General features: G+C 37.0%; 2 protein-coding genes across 2 annotated transcripts; both read right to left on the bottom strand.

Annotated features, from left to right (window-relative positions):
• Window positions 1-2,234: 2,234 nt before the first annotated feature.
• Window positions 2,235-5,823, bottom strand: LOC142639597 (uncharacterized). Its single transcript, XM_075813754.1, has 6 exons — window positions 5,485-5,823; window positions 4,268-4,702; window positions 3,633-4,223; window positions 3,017-3,149; window positions 2,704-2,827; window positions 2,235-2,619 (listed from the first exon to the last, which is right to left on the bottom strand). Exons 1-6 carry the CDS (start codon window positions 5,821-5,823, stop codon window positions 2,235-2,237), a joined length of 2,007 nt encoding a protein of 668 aa, XP_075669869.1.
• Window positions 5,824-6,768: 945 nt separating this feature from the next.
• LOC142640919 (MLO-like protein 11) lies at window positions 6,769-19,919 on the bottom strand. The gene is made up of 15 exons (XM_075815239.1): window positions 19,343-19,919; window positions 18,169-18,226; window positions 17,846-18,081; window positions 17,565-17,681; window positions 16,165-16,225; window positions 13,182-13,276; window positions 12,771-12,845; window positions 11,635-11,720; window positions 10,889-10,938; window positions 10,551-10,591; window positions 9,714-9,875; window positions 9,556-9,591; window positions 9,201-9,268; window positions 9,056-9,116; window positions 6,769-7,510 (listed from the first exon to the last, which is right to left on the bottom strand). The coding sequence occupies exons 1-15, from the start codon at window positions 19,466-19,468 to the stop codon at window positions 7,121-7,123; spliced, it is 1,662 nt and encodes a 553-aa protein (XP_075671354.1). The 5' UTR covers window positions 19,469-19,919; the 3' UTR covers window positions 6,769-7,120.
• Window positions 19,920-22,034: the final 2,115 nt, after the last annotated feature.

The following is a 22,034-nucleotide window of genomic DNA, read 5'->3' as shown; positions in this document are numbered from 1 at the left end:
TTGGCATTAGCAGTGGTGGTGGCTCCAATGGTCGAGGAGTGGGAACTGGCACTAGTTTTGGCAGCAATGGAGGCTCTAGCAGTCAAGAGCAAGGATCTAGCAATGGTTTTGGTAATGGCGATGGCTCTGGTGGTCAAAGTGTAGGAACTGGCATTGGCTTTGGCAATGGGGGTGGTTCTAATGGTCAAGAGCAAGGATCTACCATTGGTTTTGGTAATGACAGTGGCTTTAGCGGTCAAGGGGTAGGAACTGGCATTGGCTTTGGCAAAGGTGGTGGTTCTAGTGGTCAAGAGCAAGGATCTGGTATTGGCTTTGGTAGTGGCTCTAGTAATCAGGGTGTTAGAAGCAGCATTGGCTCTAGTAGTCAAGGATTAGGAACTGACATTGGCTTTGGCGATGGTGGTGGTTCTAGTGGTCAAGAGCAAGAATCTAATATTGGTTTTAGTGATGACGGTGGCTACAATGCTCAAGGGGTAGGAATTGGCATTGGCTTTGGAAATAGTGGTGATTCTAGTAGTCAAGAGCAAGGATTTGGTATTGGCTTTGGTAGTGGTAGTGGCTTCAATGGTCAAGGAGTGGGAACTGGCACTGGTTTTGGTAGTGGTGGAGGCTCTAGTAGTCAAGAGCAAGGATCTGACATTGGTTTTGGTAATGGTGGAAGTTTTGGTGGTCATGGGATAGGAACTGGCACTGGCTTTGGCAGTGGTGGTAGCTCTAGTGGTCAAGGCTTTGGCAGTGGTAGTGGCTTTGGTGGTCAAGGGGTAGGAATTGGCGTTGACGCTGGTAAAGGTGGTAGTACTAGTGGTCAAGGGGTGGGAATTGGCATTGGTAATGACGGTGACTTTGGTGGTCAGGGAATGGGAACTAGCACTAGCATTAGTAGTGGTGGCAACTTTGGTGATGGTGGTGGATATGGGAGCGGACGTGGTATTGGGTATGCTCCAGGAGGAGGTGTTGGAATTGGATTTGGGCATGGAGGTGGTGGCACATTTGGATCAGGATTTGGTGATGGATCTAGTTATGGCACAAGTGGCGGAATGGGATACGGGTCAGGTTATGGAAGCGGTGGTGGGTTTGGCTCAGGTAGTGGATATGGGGTTGGATTCGGTGGTGTAGGCGCTTATCACCCAAAATATAGTAGCGTCATCCAAGGAGGAGACTAAGGGCTTTCTTAGATGAGCCAACCAATGAAGCCCATCATAATGCAATTGAGATGCTTGATAACTTCAAATAAAAGCTTCTAAGATTGGCTCACTTTCTGATAAGATATATACGTATATTTTTATGATCCAATGATATAGAATTATGAAAGACTCGTCTCTTAAAACCAAAGCTTTGTGAGATCTATACTGACTGCTTTATGCGTACAAGATATGTATACGTATAAAGCAAAATATTCATCACTGAGCGATTAGAGTACATGGCATAACCCTCTCGAGAATTTTAAGCATCAATACATTTCCTCCCCCAACCAACACCCCCCCCCCCCCACCCCACTTCCCCTAATTCTTCTAATTTTAATTTTTAATTTTTGTTTTGAAGTGGCATACTTCCCTTCTAATGCAGTGCGAAAATGGCACATTTGCTACCATTCGTTTCACCCTCTAAGTAGCATTGACAATAATTCAAACCAAGGATGATCTTTGAGGTTTTAATTTTTTGATAAGTAATAAGTTTTATTGATATAAAAAAGGAATACCCTAGTACACAAGGAGTGTACAAGGGGTCAAGAAATCAAATACAAAAATTGCAAGAGTCTAGGAAATCAATAAAAGAAGGGAATGATTGTTTTTGCAAAGCAAACAACCAATCCTGAAAAGTTCTAAAAAAGAATAACTTGAGGTCTGGAATAGATCTTTCAATATCTTCAAAACATCTACTATTTATCTCCCTCCAAAGACACCACATTAAGCAATGTGGAATGATGGACCAAATATAACCATTTCGATGACGACCAAACTGCCTTGCCAAGACCCTAACAGCCCCAAAACAGTGTGCGGCATAACCCAAGTTACTCCAAATAGACCCAAAACCATAGACCATAGATCCATAGCAATAGGACAATGAAGGAATAGATGGTCAACCGATTCACCATTTCTTTTGCACAAGTAGCACCAATCCAAAATCTACACCTTCCTTTTTCGTAAATTATCAATCGTCAAGCATTTCCCTAAGGCAGCAGTCCAAACAAAGAAAGCTACTCTAGAGGGAATCTTCTGCTTCCAAATACTTTTTCAAGGAAAACCATAGATAGTGTTGCCAACTAGAATTCTATAATAATCACTAACCATGAATCCCTTATCTTTGCTAGGTATCCAACACATTTGATCCTCACCAAGCCCCCTTATAGGAGAACCATATATGGTTTCCATGAAGTCTGACATAGTCTCTAGTTCCCGAGCATGCACACCCCTAAAGAATCTCACATCCCAAAAAAGGACAGCATTGGAAGACTTCATCAGCTTAGCCACATTGGCATCTTTAGTCCTGCAAAATCTGAACAAGTCAGGATATCTAACAACAAGAGATGTCTCACCACACCACCGGTCTTGCCAAAACTTCACTCTACACCCATCACCAATATCATACAGAATATGGCGTGAGAAAGGCCATCCTTGACTGATATTTCTCCATAAACCAACACCATAAGGGCCATTCACAGATCTAGTACACCAACCCCCCCCCCCCCACACACACACACACACACATCCATATTTCATCTCTATCACTTGTCTCCAAAGGGCATCTTTCTCAATCCCAAATCTCTGTAGCCACTTCCCAAGTAAAGCTTCATTGAAAAGTCTTATCTTCTTTATCCCTAAACCACCTGAAGAAATAGGAGCACAAACAGTAGCCCATTTAACCAAATGAATTTTTGGTTCATCTCCAAAACTACTCCATAAAAAATTCCGCTGAAGCCTCTCAACTTGGTTAGCCACACTAGCAGGTATATGAAATAAAGATAGAAAATGAGTGGGTAAATTAGATAGGGTGCTTTTGATTAAGGTGACTCTACCTCCCTTGGATAAATATAAGCGTTTCCAACCCGCCAATCTCCTCTCCATTTTCTCCAGAATTGGATTCCATATAGTCTTATCCTTGAATTTAGCACCCAAAGGAAGACCCAGATATTTCATTGGAAGAGAACCCTACTTACATCCAAGAACAACCAACAATAGGTCAATATTATGGACTACCCCGACAAGAACCAATTCTGACTTGCCCAAGTTTATCTTTAGACCCGACATCGCCTCAAACCATATAAGAATCATGCAAAGAATCAAAATCTGTTCTAAATCAGCCTCACAAAAAATTAAAGTGTCATCCGCAAAAAGGAGATGAGACACCGCCAAGGATCTTCCCTCCAAATTACCCACACTAAATCCTGACATGCATCCTTTATGAACTGCTTTATCCAACATTCTTCCAAGAGCTTCCATCACCAAAACAAACAATAATGGAGACAACAGATCACCTTGTCTCAAACCTCTAGTGCTACCAAAAACACCACAAGGAGAGCCATTAATCAAGATGGAGAAACAAATTGTAGAAAGACAAAAGAAGATTTATTGTCTCCATTTGGCAGAGAACCCACTTCTTTCTAACATTTGCAGAAGAAAACTCTAGTTTACATGGTCAAAAGCCTTCTCAACATCCAGCTTACAAATCAACCCCAGCACCCCAGACTTCAATCTATTGTCAAGACATTCATTAGCAATAAGAACAGAGTCAAGAATCTGTCTGTCCTTCACAAAAGCATTCTGAGATGTTGAGATTATATCCCCCATCACTGTGCAGAGCCGATTAGCCAAGACTTTAGCAATAATTTTATAAACACCCCCAACCAGACTAATGGGCTGAAAATCCCTTATCTCACTTGTTGCATGTTTTTTAAGAATGAGAGTAATAAAAGTTGCGTTTAAACTTTTCTCCAACTGACCACTAGCAAAAAAATGATGAAATACGGCCATAATATCAGGTTTAACAATCCCCCAGCAAGCTTGGAAAAAAGCCATAGGGAAGCCATCTGGTCCAGGAGATTTATCACCATGAAAACTCTGAACGACATTAAAAATTTCCGCCTCTTTAAAAGGTCTCTCTAACCAATCCGCATTATCCCCAGATATCATTGGAAAAACCAACGAATCCGAAAATGGTTGATCAACCTGCTGCTTAGAGTACAAGTTCATGAAGAAATGAGTAATGCAGTCTGCAATTGTTCCCTGATCCGAAGACAAGGTACCATTAACCATTAGGCTTTCAATACCATTATTTTCTTGTTAGAATTAGCCATTCTATAAAAGAATCTGGTATTGGCGTCCCCTTCCTTCAAGTGCAACACCCTAGACTTTTGTCTCCAACTAATCTCTTCCATAAGAGTTAACTTTTCAATATCTGTATGAAGATTAGTTTGTTCTAACTTCTCCTCTGCTGTTAAGCTATGTGTCTCCCCTTTAGCATCCAAAACATTCAGCTTGCTCCAAAGGTCCTGTTTCTTATATGTGACATTGCCAAATTCAGTCTCATTCCACTTTTTTAAATCCAACTTCAAGGCAGCCAACTTCTTAGCTAGAATAAAACTTGAGGTTCCTTGGAACAAATAGGATGCCCACCACTTCTTCACTTTCTCGACAAAATTATCCACCCTCAACCACATATTTTCAAAACGAAAAGGAATTCTACCTCTTCGTTGACTCCCACCCTCCAACAAAATAGGAAAATGGTCAGAAAGTACTCTAGACATCCTTTTTTGGGTGAACTGTGTGAAGTGATCTACCAAAAGTGGGGAGAAAAGGAACCGATCTAGACGAGAAGCTGAGGATGTAATGGACTAGGTGTAAAGGCCCCCTTCCATAAGTATATCCATCAACCCATGCAAAGAAACAAAGTCAGAAAATCCACACATAGCCCGAGAGTAGGTAGCAGCCCCCAAACGCTCTAATGGGAAACGGATTATATTAAAGTCACCTCTGAGCTGGGAAGCACAGGTGCTGCGTTTGGGCCGCCGCACCCGCGTCCGACGCGGCCCGATGCGGGGACGCGCAGGCGACGCCGCTGCCTGCGCGTCCGTGCTGCGTCAGGTATTAAAAAAAATACTTTTTTCGGCGCGATTCGCGCCGATACGACGCTGATTCTGGCCGACGCGCGCGAAATCGGGCCGATTCGCGCCGATTCGGCCCGAATCGGTACGTATCGGGCGCAAATCAGTACCGGCGAAATAGGCCGATACCGACCGAAATTCAAAAAAAAAAAGTATTTCTCTTCAGCTAGGCTCTCTCCCATTCTCTATATTCTAGTTATTATTTACTATTACTCTTAAATTTGGTATATATTTATATAATGTGAAAAAAGTATGTTTAGCAATATATTAAAAATATAAATAAAAATATTTTTAATAATTTTTTAATCGTCGCACCCTGCCGCACCCGCACCCTACTTTTTCAAAAATTGCCGAGTCCCGCACCCGCACTCGAATCTCGAAACCCCTGTAGCTTCACACCGAGGCAAAGAGATCTGAAACGGAACCGCAACCCTCCTTCCATCACGTAATTCCAGTACCCACTGCTCCGAATTCCCCAATTTCTTGACTATATTGCCGGAATGCTCCTGGAGAATCAGTCGAAGGTCATGCTCTAAGATCTCGTCGCTATCTATGGTACATACCGACCCAAACCTGGCCTCCTTGGCCTCGTCAGAGCCGAGAAGCTTAGGCTCGACTACATTGGAGACTTGATTCGAATCAATCAGCGCTGAGAACTCATACCTGGCTTTATCGATCTTATCGGAGTTGAGAAGCTGAGCAGAGGCGACATCGAAGACCATCGACGACATCAGCGGCCTTATCGGCTCAACCATTACATCGGTGCTCAAGTATCTAAAGCTAAGCACACTGAGACCGATGGACACAACAAAGACTTCCTTGGAGGTTGGGTCTCTCGCATCGGGAAAGACCTGGTGGTCACTTCTTTTCTTTTGGGCCGCCAGACCAGAGTGGGCTTAGGCTTAAATTTGTGGACATGAGGTGGGTTAATTGGAATAGCTTCAGCAAGTGCATTGGGCCTAAAGACAGCTTGCGTGGCCCCAACACCAAAAGGACTTACACAGCCCACTTCCTTAATGTTGGAGCACTTAATTTCCCACTTACCATTCAGCCCACGCTCCAAACTTAGAGATACTTCTAGCGACAAAGGAGATTTAGCGCCATTAAGAGCATCGTCCTTAATTTCAAGCATGATTTCAACCCCAGGTACCGCTCTTTCCTTCCCAACAACCCTATCGCACGAATCATGATTCTGATTGCTCAAGCTTGATTTGTTTGAATTTTGAATAATGGGCATTAATTGCTTTTCTTTTCCGCTTCCACCATCGTTTTTCCAATCACTGTCCACCGCTGCCGACAAATAGGATTTTTGTTGTCTGAACTTTTGCACTGTTAGGTTCAAGACAGATTGAGATGGCGGTTTGACGACAAGTGTGTCAGGAGCAATAGCCTTACGTAGATGAAATCCAAATCCTCTCCACCCACTCAAATAGAATACCGGCCCTGCTAATGGTTTGTAATGGAAAGAATACATTACAAACCACTCAAATCTCATGATTAGTCACTAATGATCAAGAGATAAGAGGGAGATACTAACGAATATTGTTCAGATGGCTCGGGGAGAAATACCATTTGGTTGGTTTGGATTAAAATGAATAATTTGCTACAAATCTAAACATTTTTAGGCTGCAAAAGTCTCTCATTCCTTGCATGTTTGTGTATACTTATTTTTATTTTACTCCACTGAAAAAGGGGATGATGTTTAATGATAAAAGCTTAGAAACTATAACCTCATATCATCGCTTATATCTGCGAGTATACATTTTGGAAGTTTCTTGTATATGTTACATCAAAAGCTTGTACATTGGTATCTACTTAATAATGTCACAACTAGTATCCTGTAACTATTCTGTGAGCTTTTAAGCCTTTGATTGGATCTCAAAAAGAACCTAGGGAGGATAATTATAAAAGAGGAAGCATCTATCAAGCACATCTCTTTCTTTCGGAAATCCAAGTAAAGCCTAATTTTATCAAATGTGGTATATGTCTACTGTTTTCATCATCATTGTCTTAATTGATTCACTCTCTTCTGGTTGGCAAAGAAAAAGATCTTGGAATACCATATGACTCAAATGTCATTGTGACTGGTGAAGAAACTGTAGCACAGGGTCGAAGAAGTGGTGTACCGGCCCTGCTTGAGGTTTCATTAGCAACTGGGGAAGGGCTGGTTGTAATATTAGCAGATGGCTGTAACTCAATTTCGGTGCATGCACCATTGGCAGTTCCAGAGGCATCAAGCAACTCATGATCATCTTCCTCAATTGACATTACTGTGCTTGTGTCTGTGTGTATAGTGGAATCATCAGCGAAATTACCAAACCTCCTCCTCCTCCTAGCTGCCTTCCCCCATCCATGGATAGTCTCCCTTATTCTCTGAGGAATTAAGGCTGCCTTATAGTTTGTTCCCATCTGGAAATGAAAAATAAAAATTAACTCCTTGCTTTTAGGATATGTAGTAGATAAAAATATGATGGCACAAAACATCTGCTGCTATTAATGAGAACTATTATTAAATGCTTCACTTGATGCATTTGTATTAAGTAAAATACTACACCACCACACACCCTTGGTGCAATTGTCACTTCACAAGTATAAGTGCTTGTGGGGTGTGGGGGGGCAAGGGTCGGGGTTCAAATTTCCAAGAAGAAGCTTCACACACATATACACTTAAATTATGTTAGAATAGAAATTCTATCTTGTATATAAATAAATAAAAAGTAAAATACTACAATCTTGTGATACATAGCTTATTTTAAACAACAATAGACATCAGAATGAGGCAATCCACTATCCTAACACTAACATTGTGTTAGTCATTGACTGCTACATAATAACATGGAAGGGCAAGAGTATATTTAGTAGTAATGTCAGGCTAAATTTTAATAGAAGAATATCAAGAATTAACAAAACTAGAAAAATGATAACAGAGGCTGAACATGTCATGTTATTTACAGGCATTCAGAAATTATCTGGCTAGCAATATAACTAGCAAACATTAATTACACACTCAAATTTGCGCACTTAATTAAAATGTTCTGTATATGTCCTTCCTCCATAGAGGAAGATAACTGAGTATGGCTAATCGCGGGGCGGGGGGGGGGGGGGGGGGGGAGGATATTTATCTGGGTGTGTATTGTATTTTCCTCTAAAAAAGTTAATTTTAAAATGCATTGACCATAAGCATGTTCTCAAAGATAACAGTTCCCACCAAGTATTTTATTTTATTTTTTGATAAGTAAGATGTATATTCAAGAAGCTACTTTATGCATGAAAAGCATAAAGCAAACCAAAAATACAGAGAAAAGAAAACAAAACAGAAAATTAATTACAAGTGAGGAGAGGTTAGGAAAAATGGGAGAGAACCACTAGAAGTGAGTCCCTAAGCCTGAGAAGTCAAACAAAGATCCACTAAAAGAACAAAGCAGCTGATCTCCAGAACTATCTAAGTCCTCAAAGGTCCGCTGATTACGCTCCCTCCAAATACACCACAGTAGGCACAATGGTACAAAGTTCCAAATTTTTGAGGAATGCTTCCCCAACCATAGAGCAAATCTGAAACCGTACTAGGTAAGACCCACAAAATCCCAAAAGATTTGAAAACAAAATTCCACAATCGACGAGCTATTTCACAATGAAGCAATAAGTGATCTACAGTCTCCCCACAACAACGGCAGATAATATACCAGTCAACAAAATCAAAGCCCCTAAGTCTCTAATTTTCACCAGTAAGAATCCTATGCCAAGCTACAGTCCAAACAAAAAAGGAAACATGCAAGCCTTGACTTTCCAAATAACTTTCCAAGTATTATGGAGTGATTACTTTGCTTTTGTTGTAAAAGTAATCAAAGTTCCTTAGTTAATCACATTAGCAATCAAATTTGTCTCAGGAGATACAAATAAATACATGCTTTCATGCATACGCTAAAATCCAACCGACCATTTAGACAATAATACCTGAGTAACCAATGCATATAGTGGCAAGGTGCTGTAGCTGCACAGGAACTGTCCAGCAAACCTACAGGTAAATGACAGTAAAAAAGGGCCCATTGATAAAAAATTCTAAACAAGATCATCACAACTGGTTCAAAAGGATGCCTACCCCAAAATCAGCCTTAAGTACACAAGCGTATGATTCCATATAAAGCAAGAATTATATCCAAACTGCCACTGTAGTCACGAAAATAAAGATAATTTAATTTTAATGCACAGATACTACATCCTTGCATATTAAGTAAACCAGGAAAAAAAACTTTTTTTTTTTATAATGATTTTGTAACCACTAAATGCTTTGTAAATATTTTATACAGCTTTGTCAAAATCACATCATTTTCTCCACTAATCTATGTAAGAGGAAATAGATTTCCAAGTCAATATAACATTGTTCAATATTGTGCAGAGGAAGTCTTCTCCAGCACTACAAATGAATACCAATCTAGTTAAGGAAGAGGAAGTACCCAGAACCAAAAGAACGAAGCCAATTCAAATGCGTTCTGCAAAGAGTTAAGAAAAAGAAAGAAACAAGCATATCAATTTTCCTATTCAGTATTAAACCAGTAGAGAACAGATCATTAGAGACAAAGAAAAAGGGAACTGTAGATGCCTTTTTACCAACCTGGAACAGAATAAAATGGATCAAGGACAACAATAGTTCTGGCCTCTTAAACCAGAAAAGATCATCTCGAGGCCTCAGCTTTGTTCCTGAGAAGGATCCAGTATTCTCTATTGCCAAGGTTGCAATTACGTGCTGCAACTTGGTGCCCACCAGAAGAACAAGCTGCACATGAACATGTAGAACAAATTTAAGACAGATGAAGGTTTAACTTAGAAATTTTGCTCCTATTGTAGATCCTCCTACAGGATATTTACACTATTTTGGGAATTTGTAAAAGAATGGAATGGATAGATTATAAGTAAATGGAACAGAATATGTTGTATTTTTTATAATGTATTTGGGAGCTCATAGAAGAGATGAAAATGAATATATATATATTTACTAACATACCCATCACTTTTTATTTTTCATTTTAAAAAATAGGGATAAAAATTATCTTTCACCTCCATTTCATTAAAGGAATGTTTCTTCCATTTTGAGAAGAATGCTTAGGGAGGAATGGAATGGAATGATCATTCCCTTATAACTATTTCATTCCTTCCAACTAAACTCCCAAATAAGTGAATAGATGGAATATCCCTTTAAGATCCTTTTTATTCCATTAATTTCCCTCCTTCTGAACGAATTGTTAGTTTTAAGGTGAAATATGTTGATCGTTGATTTTTTTTTTGAAAGGGAAATCTTTTGATTTTTTATTGAACTGTCAGTTTGTCAATGCACATCTATGCTACCACCTTGGAATGTACAAAGTATTGAATCGGCATAACTGTTAAACCTACAAATGAAAAAAAAAAAAAAAAAAAAAAAAGAAGAAGAAGAAAGAAAAAGAGGACTTACTGAAATAGGAATGATTGCTATCCAAAAATAGAGATTAGACCCTGTATTGGGCACCGGAAAAAAAAAATGTTGCATGTTTAGAGAATTCGCAATGCCTAGCGATCAGATCAAACAACAATCTACAAATGAGATATACAACTATATAAGGCTATAAGCTATATTGATCACAGTGACTGGAGCATTCCTACAGAAACAGTCACTGTGATCAATAAGTGTGTATATATATATATATAGAAGGACTAGAAGTATAATTATTTGACCACAGTTTAAAATTTCCTGTATTAAACCAAAGCGAGCATAAAACAACTATTTATGGCCCCATTTTGCAGTTGCAATACCTTTTACATTAAACAGCATGAAAGCAACAACGAATCCCCACAGTGGGCCACTGCAAGAGTTTACACAAACAAGCACATTAGATGTAAATTTCTCAAAGGATTTTAACAATGCAAAACAATACTACTATCCAGGAAAAAAAAGAAAAAAAAGAAAAAGAAAAACATCCCCTAGGTTCTCTATAGGCAAGTACACTCCAGTGGCCCCCAAATCCTGCTTGTCCTAGACTAAACAGTAAAATTCCTGATGCATATATAAGAAGAGAGCCGAAGAAAAAGTTGGGAGTATTCCAAAGGAAATCCTGTATCCTCATCTGGTTGCATTGTTACATATCCTAGAGACATCCTTTCATTTAAGCCCTTGACATGGACCTTCAACTCAGCTTTAGTAGGAGTTCTGTGACATTTCTTTACGCCATTTCACCTTAAAATGATTTTATTCGAGGAATTTCTAACCAGTGTAAGCTTTTAAGATTATTAATAACATAGAATAGTATGATTAAGAGATGAACACATAAGGTAAATCAAACTAATAGAAGCCTATTTGCAAAAAATTTCCTGGAAGTATATAACCAATAAAATGTCATGAAGATTGCAATTTGATCTCAGTAGCAGAAGCAAATTCAAAGTGATGCTTAAAATTCAATAAACAGAAGATAAGAGGTCACCATGTATGAGCAGAAACTAACAATAATAGTTTGAACATAATGTGGCAATAAAAAAATAGTTAACTGTAAAATACAAGTTACCTCACACCAACTATCATTTGGAATTCATCTTCCATGGAGCGGACCATATAGCTATGAAAATCATATTTTAGTTGGAGGTTGTGATTCTGCCATGAATAAGGAAATAAAGTAAATATTCATATAGCAGTAGGGATAAGATTACTTCTAACATAGCAGCAGGAAATTAACTTTTACAATGTAAAATGCCTCACCAAATTAAATATCAAAAGTGGAGACATGAAAAGGAAACAGATCTCACAATGTTGTAAATATAACTGATATGAATGCAAGAGAATAATCACTATCGAAAAATGCATAATAGAGTTCCACAGTGGAAATCAGGACAAGTTCAAAATGGTCAGGGCTTATCAATCTAATAAAGCATAATATATTGGATTTTGTTAATGAATGCCCTAAGGGAAGTAGATAAGATGCATTTAATGCTTTATTCTATAATGTTTTTATACATTTTTTTAAGATATAAAGTCAAACTGTACACATCCAAAAAAGCACACACAACCACAATGACTTTGTGCTTGTAAGCCAATGAATCATTAACATGTGTATTTTATTTTTTGAGAAGTGGCATTACAACTCATAATTGAACATTTATTAGTCTTTAACTTGTGCCCTTAGGGCACTTGTTAACAGGACCCTATTATATTTTAAAGATACATACAACCTGAAATAGAATAAAATAGTTGCCAAAACAATTCAAAAATATTATGTACAGTTTCCTATGTATATTATGAGAAGAAATGTTATTTTATGAGATTAATTGTTATTTTAAGAGTTTTACATCATAAGATTGTCTACCAAAACTATACCACAAGTCCATAAACAGATACCATCTTCCTCTTTATTACCAGATGAGTCTTAAAATATCAGTTCTTCCAGCAAAATATTGGAAAGTTGCATAAGTTTGTGTTTTGAATGATTTATATGCTTCTTTGTTTGATTTTTTTCCCCAGCATGGCAGACATGCAAACCTAGTTAACAATATTAAGATTGACTCAAATTTTTGGATGTAATATAAACAGGGGTAACCTGTTGTAAGACAAGGTTTATATAGTAGATTTTAGAAAAGTATTTCTGAAATTAATATCTTAGGATGCCAGGCTAAAATTATCTCTTAAACGTGTGAGAACATTGCATACCACGATGAAGCCCTTACGGAGTGCAAGGTAGTCAGCACGAACCACTGAACGCCCAAATTGCCGGAAGAAACATGTCTGCAAGTTAGCAAAACTATAAACCTTAATATAAACATTATAACAACTCAACAACTTTAGATGAGGATAAATTGATCCTCTTTCAAAGAGAAATATCAAAGAAACAACACTCTTGACGTTAAAAAAATAATTTAAAGAAGCACACATGCATGGACATCACCAAAAAGCCATTTAGGTGTGTGTGCATAGAATTTCTCCCCTAGAGTTTAATGATATGTTCTTTATGCTGTTTTATTAATTAAATATTAGTAGTTATTAAAATATTTTTTCTTATTTCTTTTTTAATAAGTACCGCTAAAGAATAAAGTACAAGAAAAATAAAAGTAGTGAACCTACCACCCAGATAAGGAAACTATTCTTGGACAAAGAATTTGATGCGTGAAATTTGACAAATGTTGATTGCCTTCGCAATATCTGCTCTCTTGTGATTTCTATAACCAAAAAAAAGGTATCATTGAAAAAAAAAAGAAGAAGAGACAATCTACAATAGCAACACTATACCACATCAACTAAACTATAAAACTCTATTGATCATAAGCATCGCATAAGATCATAACTGATCACTCCAAAACCAGCAAGTACTTTGATACTTTAAATACAGTGCCTGCAAATTAAGAATGGTTCCTGGGAAGTCATTAAGATTGGCACGATACATCAATTCTCATCTGATCTCTTTTCTTCTTATTCTTCTTCTTTTCTTTTCTTTTTTTTTTCAATAATGCAAGTACTCTGTTATTTTATAGAAAATGCTAGTATTTCTTTTCTTGCATCAAGATCATAAAAATGAATAAAACAATGCAGGTGAAGTACTCTGTTAGTTAAATTTTATGCTAAAAAAAATGTAAGGGTAAATACAGTTCAGAGTCAAACTTGACCTTGTAGGAGACACTACATTATATAAAAGACATGAAACAATAGTATTAAGAATATAAATTTGATTTCATGAATCATGATTAGAAAATCAATTATTGGAACTCCTTTCATACTCAGGCAATTGATGGAGAAGTGTCTTACAGGTGTTCACTGACTCCAAATGTGGATATGAAGGAATGATCTGGTGGTTCTTGAAAATAAGGGAATTTTATCTTGACAGGCCTATGCATCTAAGGACATGTGAGATAGAGCAAGAACTAGCTTCATATTGTTTGGGGGGAATGTCAAGTGACTTTCTGATCACAATAACATTTTCAGTCAAAATCAAACCTTCATATTCTTGCACTTATTAAACTTACTGAACATATACTAAAAGATATGCCATGGTGCATGTTATCTGCTTATTATGATATGCTAATGAAATTGAAGTATGCTGGATATCAAGTCAGAGAAATAAAGATAGAGACGCTTCAAAATATAGAGTTTAGGATAAACAGAACCAAGATAATAAAAGAAAAGCACTTCTCACTGAACCAGGCATTAAATTAAGGTTGCAGAGTAGATTGATTACCATGATACATCCAAAGTAGAAAAAAATGCCCTGAAGTGTCAATAAGAATGAAGTGGAGCCAGTAATTGGAGCAGTATGTGATTGCTTCCAAATGTTTAAATTTTGGACTGCTATGTGATCAGCAATATATGAAATCAAAATGGGAAACACGATATCCATCATGCCAACCCATGTTTTTATGACACCCAATACTGGATAGTTACAAATCAATTCCTTCAAAGGAAATAATCAAGGCTTGCCTACAACTCTTTTAGTTTTAACTGATCTTAGGTAAAATCATCCTAGGAATGGGAGACAATAAATTCGCTGGTCTGAACAAAACAATATACCTTGCCAATGAGCTTTAGCTCAAATGATACCTCATCTTTTAAGACCAAGGCAGAGGGTGAGGTTGTGGGTTGAAGACCCACTACATGTTTCTGTAACTTACCAATAATTAAAAAACAATAGACCTAAAAGATGGAAAAAGGAGGATACTAACACTATATTATTTTGGTGTCTCTCATTGAGCTATAATGTTCTATAATTTTGGTAGCTTTAGGAGCCAAAGGGCCTCACTCACCAGAGGTTCTTGAAAGGAAAAAACTTACACCATGCATGTTGGCAGTGCTGTATGCTGTGTGTTAGAGGAAGGAGCAAAGCTATTTAAAGAAAGCACATGGATGCACCCATACTCATGAGTCACAACCAAGATATTTGGATTGGTGGGAAGGAGCAGTTAATATAATAAAGAAATCCTTATACCTAAAAACTGCTATTATTACTTGATGGTTGGATGATGATGTTGAGTAAATCTTTGACTACATGAGAAAGCCTCTCCTTCGGTGACAAAAACATAAATATCCACTTTTTATTTATGGCTGGGAACCAGTGTGGCCGATACCGTACCGGTACCGGCCGTACCGGCCGGTACATACCGTACCGGCCAGTGCACCGGTACCGGTACACTTTTATATTGTACCGGAAAAAATACCGGCCGTACCGGCCAATTTCGGGCAATACCGGCCGGTACAGAAAAAAGCTTTTTTTTTTTTTTTAGTTTTGTAATTTTTGAATTTTTGTAAAGGTATAATGGTAACTTATTTACATTAACTTCTTAGTATTATTTGTTTTCTTAGTATGCAATGAACAACTAAGCTTTCTATTTTTTATATTGTGTTTTTTTTTTCTTTTATTTGATACTAAAGTCTAAAATTATGAATAATTTGTTCTGAATTGAGGTAATGTTTTATAATAAACTTTAATATTTACTATAATATAAGTGAAATATTATATGTTTATAAACATGATTCTAGATATTTTGGTGTGTGTGTGTGTGTGTATAAAATAGCGGTAAACCCGAAACGGTACACCGGTATTGACCGGTATCCGAAATATATCGTACCGGTGACCAAACCGGTACAGCCTCCAGTACGGTATTGACTTCCTTGCTGGGAACTATTCCCTACTAAATTACTATAAGCTAAACCATCTCTCATTCTCTTGCTCTTAAAACCCTTACCTATTGATCTCTATTTATTTCTAGACGATGATAGTTCTTGTAGTCCTGAATCTATTAGATCTTACCAACATTGCTCATAAAATTATAGCACACATATTTTTCTTTCAAAAGGAAGAAACTCTAAACAATGTAGGATCCTAGACAGTCAAAAAGATTCCTAATGCATTAGTTATCTAATAATAGATCATACCAACATTGCCCATAAAATTATTGCACACATATTTTTCTTTCAAAAGAAAGAAACTCTAAAGAATGTAGGATCCTTGACAGTCCAAAAGATTCCTAATGCATTGATTATCAAATAAAATAATTGCGTGAAAGGAAGTATCAAAGATGACTGTTAGTTGGTTATACCCACCACCACTTCAGCTTACCAGTTAAATCATCATGCCGGTCTATGTGAGCCTCATCCTCCCATAGCCTCCAGCTGTGAATCTGGTGAAATTTATACAATTTAAACTTCATTACAATACAACAAAGGCACTTGCATTCTATTTTCATTGATTCCAGTTAAGTTACCCAGTATATCAAAAATATCAGTACACAGTACACTTTCAGAGAAAGGATCAATGTATATAACTTGATTATGTACCATTTCCTTTAAGAGCAATTTGACAGAAACTAAATTAAGCTCAACAAAAAATTCATTAAGCTGCACATCATACACTCTAACTTCACATATGTACAGCAACATATTAAGCCCTGAGAAGCTGAAGTAGTACCAAGAGATGCTTCTTGCTTAGAAACCAAAAAGGCATGCTGTAACATGAACATACCAAATAGGACCAATAAAGTGCTTGGACTCCTTTTTTCAGAAATTTGTTTGTATTTTGCTTCAGGTTTAGTAGGTTGTTTTTTCAGGGGATTAGGTCTACTCAATTCTTATTGGGTATCCTGAACCTAAATAAGCTGTGGGGTGTTCTCTCCAAATGTCTTTATGCTGGTTTAATATTTTATACCCCCAACCCCCCAAAAAAAGTCAAAAAGGAAATTAATAGGATATGAATTAAAACATTTATCCTGAAATAATATAAGGATGCATATTTTGAGCCAAAGATGAAACAGTGTTAAGAATTTTAAACACACACACATATATATATAGACACACGTATAAATGCTTTCATGGTTGTATAACTTTCCATTTTCTTTCAGTGTTCTTGTGGGTGTAAGGGTGTTCACAGTCCCTTAATCACAAAAATTGGTACTCTACCACATTCCATATCTTCTAAATAACATCTCCTGGATACAAAAGGGCATGCAACCTCTACTTCAGCTGATGGCTCCTTAGTAAGGCCATGGCAGCCCCCATGGGCAAGCAGCCAAGGCCAAGGCAGCCCCCCATGGGCACGTTACCAAGGCCAAGGCAGCCCCCTTGGGCACGCTGCCAAGGCCATTGCATGCCCGCATGGCAGCCCCCATGGGCATGCAGCCAAGGCCAAGGCAGCCCCCATGGGCAAGCAACCAAGACAGCGTTTAGTGGGCACGTTGCCTCGGGTTTAACCTCCGAACAGAACGGGGCAAAGAGTACCTTGCCCATGTTGGCAGGTCTGGACCAATAGCTTACATACTGTTGGTGTATCAAAGTTAACATGGTCCATACTATTTGTAGCTTGCAATTGAGAACATTAGAACAAGAAGATTTGACATTGCAATTTGATATGAAATCACACCAAAATAAGACATCAATATTTCTCTGAGACTTTGTAGACAACTATAGACCAAATGAACATGGAACTTCTCAGTTAGGTTTAGTGTACACTTCAGAATGTCTAACCTTCACAATTGCAAGCAACATTGTTAAGCAGCTGTAAGATATATGCGTTATTGCCATGACAAAGATGAAACGGTGCAACTGCTCAAGACCTTGATATGAAACAAATGGCTCACGATCCTGTGGAACAGAAGAAATTCTATATTATCCAAAGATTATTCTGAAATTTACATATATTACACATAAGACGCACATATCTTCACAGACACGCGTGCATGTGTGGCGTGTATTATGCATGTATTTATAGAGATTTTTGGTTTATTTCTTATAGATAAGTGATGTACCTTTGGACAGGTATTTTGATTCAAGTTATTCAACACCCTCCTAAACAAGTGAGGTAGCAAAGAAACCATCAAGAGTTTACGGTCCTCAGATGACTTGTTTTCAGTTTCTTTCTCAATCTCTGATCTGGAGCATGGAGCAAAAGTGCTGTCATAAAACCTTGATGGGATGCAAATATTTGCTATCATGCTTGAGGTAGCCGTTAAAAGAAGAGAAATAAATCCAAGCAGCATCAACTCTGATGAGAGAAGCACATAATGAAAGTTTATAACTGAGTGTCAATAAGAGCCTCTTATCACCAAAACGTAAGACTAATGCTAAATACCTTCTTTCATTTTCTCCACAGCTGCAAGCAAGGGCTTTCGGTTAGTTTTCCGTAGCCACTGAAACAGAAAAACCAAAACCTCAGATGGAATACATACATAGGTTGTACAGTTCATATTGTTAAAAGTATTGCAAAAGGGTGCATCAAAAGTTTTTGGGGTAAGGAGAAATGATTAAGAGTCAAATATCTTGTAGTAGTTGTTAGTCTAAAAAAATTAACACTTTAATATTTCAAATCACTGTACAATGATTCACTGGTTTGAAACTTCAAACCTAAATCAGAGTGTCTTATGTAACTCAGGAAAAGATGTGGCACATCATGTGTGTTTTGAAGCCCACTACTAGATACCCATACAATAGTTGATAAGATATATACAGATTAACATGAACATCATAATGGAAGTCCCAACTCAATAAAGCTTCATCCTCAGCAATTGAAATGCCCAAACTGGTGTCAAATGGACACTTCAGTCAAACTGGAAGCTTCTTACAAGAGTTTCCAAGGCTGTACAAAAGATCATGTTGATATAGCTGTGCTCAAGTCTCAGCACCAAAAATAAATTCAAATGACAGCGTGGAGCATTGAAAGGTTGTGTAATCAGGGTATCCACCTAAATAAAGTATAAACAGACCAACTTATCTTCTAAATTCTATGCGGAAGTTTGCAGAAAACCATCCACCGTAAGAAACTAAGATGGTGGGGTGCAATGCTATTTGCCAACCCAGACTTTCTGTCTTTCTCTGTGGATGAATCTCAGGCATGGGTTTTTTTTTTTTTTTTTTTATAGTCAAAACATATTATTACCAAAGTGCCTCAAGGTGATTGAGCATGTAGATAATCACCAAAGTGCCTTAACAAGCCTAGGGATAGCTCCACTTGATGGGAGAAGTAAATGGTAATATTGCATTGTATAAATTCTATCATATATACACGAGTCACATAACATACATACAAAAGCAACAAACTTTACATCAAGTCATCAACTAAATAAAGTTGTCTCAATATCAAATACAAAGTTTTAGTGAAGTTAAATGCGACCTCAACGAAGCTGATCCTAAGCAAGAATAACCCAGATTGCAGTCAATAGATAAAAGCAGTAGTATAAACATTGCAAAACTTAATTAGACTGACATGTTTGATTCAACAAGCAAAGAGAATACGGAAAACTACTTACATGGCTCAATCGGTGGATGGATCGTTCCACAAGCAAAGAAACAGCCACAAAGATTGTCAACACGGTAGCAACAGACCACGTTGGGGTCAAGGCCAAAGATCGCATTTCTTGCGTATTTTCAGCCATTCTGAATAATCTTACTCACAGACCTCAAACCTTACCCCAAATACAACCCCCAAAAATTCCTACACTACACTACAATCTCAGCAGAATTTCCTCAAATGTACAACTTACAATCCAAAATCCTCGTCCTTGATAATAAAACAGTATCCACATAGACAATCAGAATCATAATGATTCCTTGATTGTCCAAAAACGTATCGATATTACATAACATGAAATCAGAGCAAGTCCTAAAATGTGATCCCTTCAAGAATGACACACAGAGCTACTCAACCAAAATAGAAATACATACTCAGCAAAAGCCAATAAAAAAAAAAGGGTACTCCTCAAATCTTAATTCCAAGCTCAAACAAACCCACAAAATGACAAATGCAAAAAAGGTATCTAAAAGAACCTGGAATCCTTGGAATCTTCGCTCCCAGAATCAGATGCAACTTCAACAACCTTTCTAACCAGAAAGTATCACTGCCACTGTCTCAAATACTAAATCTTTCTAGCCCCTTACACTGGAAACTTGTGAACTTGCAAAATCAAAACCCCAAAAGAACTTCAGCTTTCTCGGTGAACCAGTTGAGCCCTGTAATTACTAATTAGTAATAATTTCCCAACCACTACTTCTTCTTTTTCTACACACACACTCTCTCTCTCTGGAGAGTTCCTTTCTTTCTTTCCAAAAAGCTCTCTCAGAGTCCGTGACTGTCTCTCTCTATAGCTTTCTCTCTTTCCTAAAATGTGTAACTTTTTTGTGGTCCCGCAAAGCCTTGGAGATTCTCAGTTATAGAGCACCCGCATTCAGCTCTCGGATCTACTTTTCCACTTGTTCATCATATGCACAAAAACAGATTCAGAAACTGGACACCCAGCTGGAACCATTTGCCAACTCCAAGAAAAAAGTCATTTTTTTTGCATGAACTTGTTCTTCTTTCTCTTCTTGGCCTTGTAGAACCGCCGTATGTTACACTGTGACACACTAGTATTAGTACTAAAACTAGTCAAACAAATACATATATAAATTTAGGACCATTATCGATAGGACAAGGTTTCTCTCAATAATATGGGAGTATGGGACAGGTTTGAGGTTTCGTGTGAACTGTCTAGCCTAGGTAAGCAACTCAACTAACCAAATGCATGTGCCTTCACCAGGAGAGAAGAGATCTTAAATCTCTTTTTTCACCTTTTTTTTTTATAGTAATGAAGAGGGTTGGAAAATTTTAAATCAGCACAGACACAGAATTTACGTCGTTCGGATTGTATTGCTGATTGTTCATTTGTTTGTGCACAGTAGCTTTTCACTTTTTCTTTCTCTTCCCCCGCTAATCACGGAGAGTTAGACCCGGAAGAACCTGGAAGATTCACTGTTTCAGTATAAATTAGTACTAAAAACCAAAACAAAATGTTTTTTCAGTTTTAATCATAGCGTTACAGATTTGTTTTTCTGGCCTAAAAATCTGTCTTTCTTTTCGAAAAAAAGAAAAAGAGAAAATGATTAGACATACATGCTATTCATTCTTTTTAGAATATCGCTAGTATTACCAACTATTTTATAAAAAAATTATTATCATTAAATAAAAAATAATATTAATGATAAACTTAAATAAAAATTAATAAAAAATTTGTCATATTAACATTTTATAAAAATATTATAAAATAATTTATGATTATAGCATCACCTTTCTTTTTATATTAACAATAGATTCTACTAAAGTACCTTTTTTGTCATAATTTTTCTCACAACTAAGAATTGTGAAAAAAATTGTGAGCATATTTATAAGTGAGTCAACACATGAGAGTTACAAGAAAAATTGTGGCACAAAAGTTTCTAGAAGAACCAAAATTGGAATAAGGGTCAAATATAAAATTGTTTCAATTTTTATTTTTCTCATGCTCAGTTGAAAAAAAGGTATCCAAGTTTTGTTTTAATGTACAACCGGATGTTTGGAAATGGTTATGAATTGATGTACATTTTTAAGCACATGCACATGTACATGCATGTGAATTTGCATAAACAAATCATTTTAGCCTTTATCCGAGGAATTATTTAATGACTTAAATCATTTTTATCTTTTAACACATGTACAGTACAGAAAACGAATCACTCATCCTTTATATTTATTTTTACGGGTAACTTTACAATATGGAGGTCTAGAAATCTTGATAATTTATCTTGAATTAAACCCCCCCCCCCCCCCCCCTCTTTTTTTTTTTTTTTTTGTGGAGAAGATTTAGATCTTACCATATTGGTGATAACCTATAAATTTGTATAGTTACAAGTTTTTTTTTTTTTTTTGAAGGGAGTATAGTTACAAGTTCATTTGTGTTTTTTAAAGAGAGAAAGGTATATAGTTCAAATTCTAGAGAAGATAGGATACAATTTTGATGAAATGGTCGATTCTATTGCATATATTTAAATTTTCATTTCAATTGCAATGACTTTTTCCAGCCTTTTAAAGCCGTATGAGGTATGAATACAATTTTTTTTCTCGTTCCAAAACATAAAATTAGGCCCAAAAACAAAGACTCCATAAGAAAAGAATGTACGGTTGTCCATTGAATGTAAAACCTTCTCTCT

Source organism: Castanea sativa, chromosome 6 (genome assembly GCF_040712315.1).
Source record: "Castanea sativa cultivar Marrone di Chiusa Pesio chromosome 6, ASM4071231v1".
Taxonomy (NCBI): Eukaryota; Viridiplantae; Streptophyta; class Magnoliopsida; order Fagales; family Fagaceae; genus Castanea; species Castanea sativa.
This window is presented reverse-complemented; position numbering and strand designations above follow the sequence as displayed.

What these genes read in the sequence shown, in the direction of transcription:
- LOC142639597 (XM_075813754.1), bottom strand. Translation starts at nt 5,823, where the DNA reads ATGGTCTTCGATGTCGCCTCTGCTCAGCTTCTCAACTCCGATAAGATC. An exon ending in TTGAGAAGGCTTTTGACCAT is followed by an intron (nt 3,150 to 3,632) that starts GTAAACTAGAGT and finishes GGATGTAAGTAG; the next exon opens with GGTTCTCTTCCAATGAAATA. An exon ending in CTTATATTTATCCAAGGGAG is followed by an intron (nt 2,828 to 3,016) that starts GTAGAGTCACCT and finishes CTATTTCTTCAG; the next exon opens with GTGGTTTAGGGATAAAGAAG.
- LOC142640919 (XM_075815239.1), bottom strand. Translation starts at nt 19,468, where the DNA reads ATGGCTGAAAATACGCAAGAAATGCGATCTTTGGCCTTGACCCCAACG. An exon ending in CCGGCATGATGATTTAACTG is followed by an intron (nt 13,277 to 16,164) that starts GTAAGCTGAAGT and finishes TTTTGGTTATAG; the next exon opens with AAATCACAAGAGAGCAGATA. An exon ending in TATATGCATTGGTTACTCAG is followed by an intron (nt 7,511 to 9,055) that starts GTATTATTGTCT and finishes TTTCATTTCCAG; the next exon opens with ATGGGAACAAACTATAAGGC.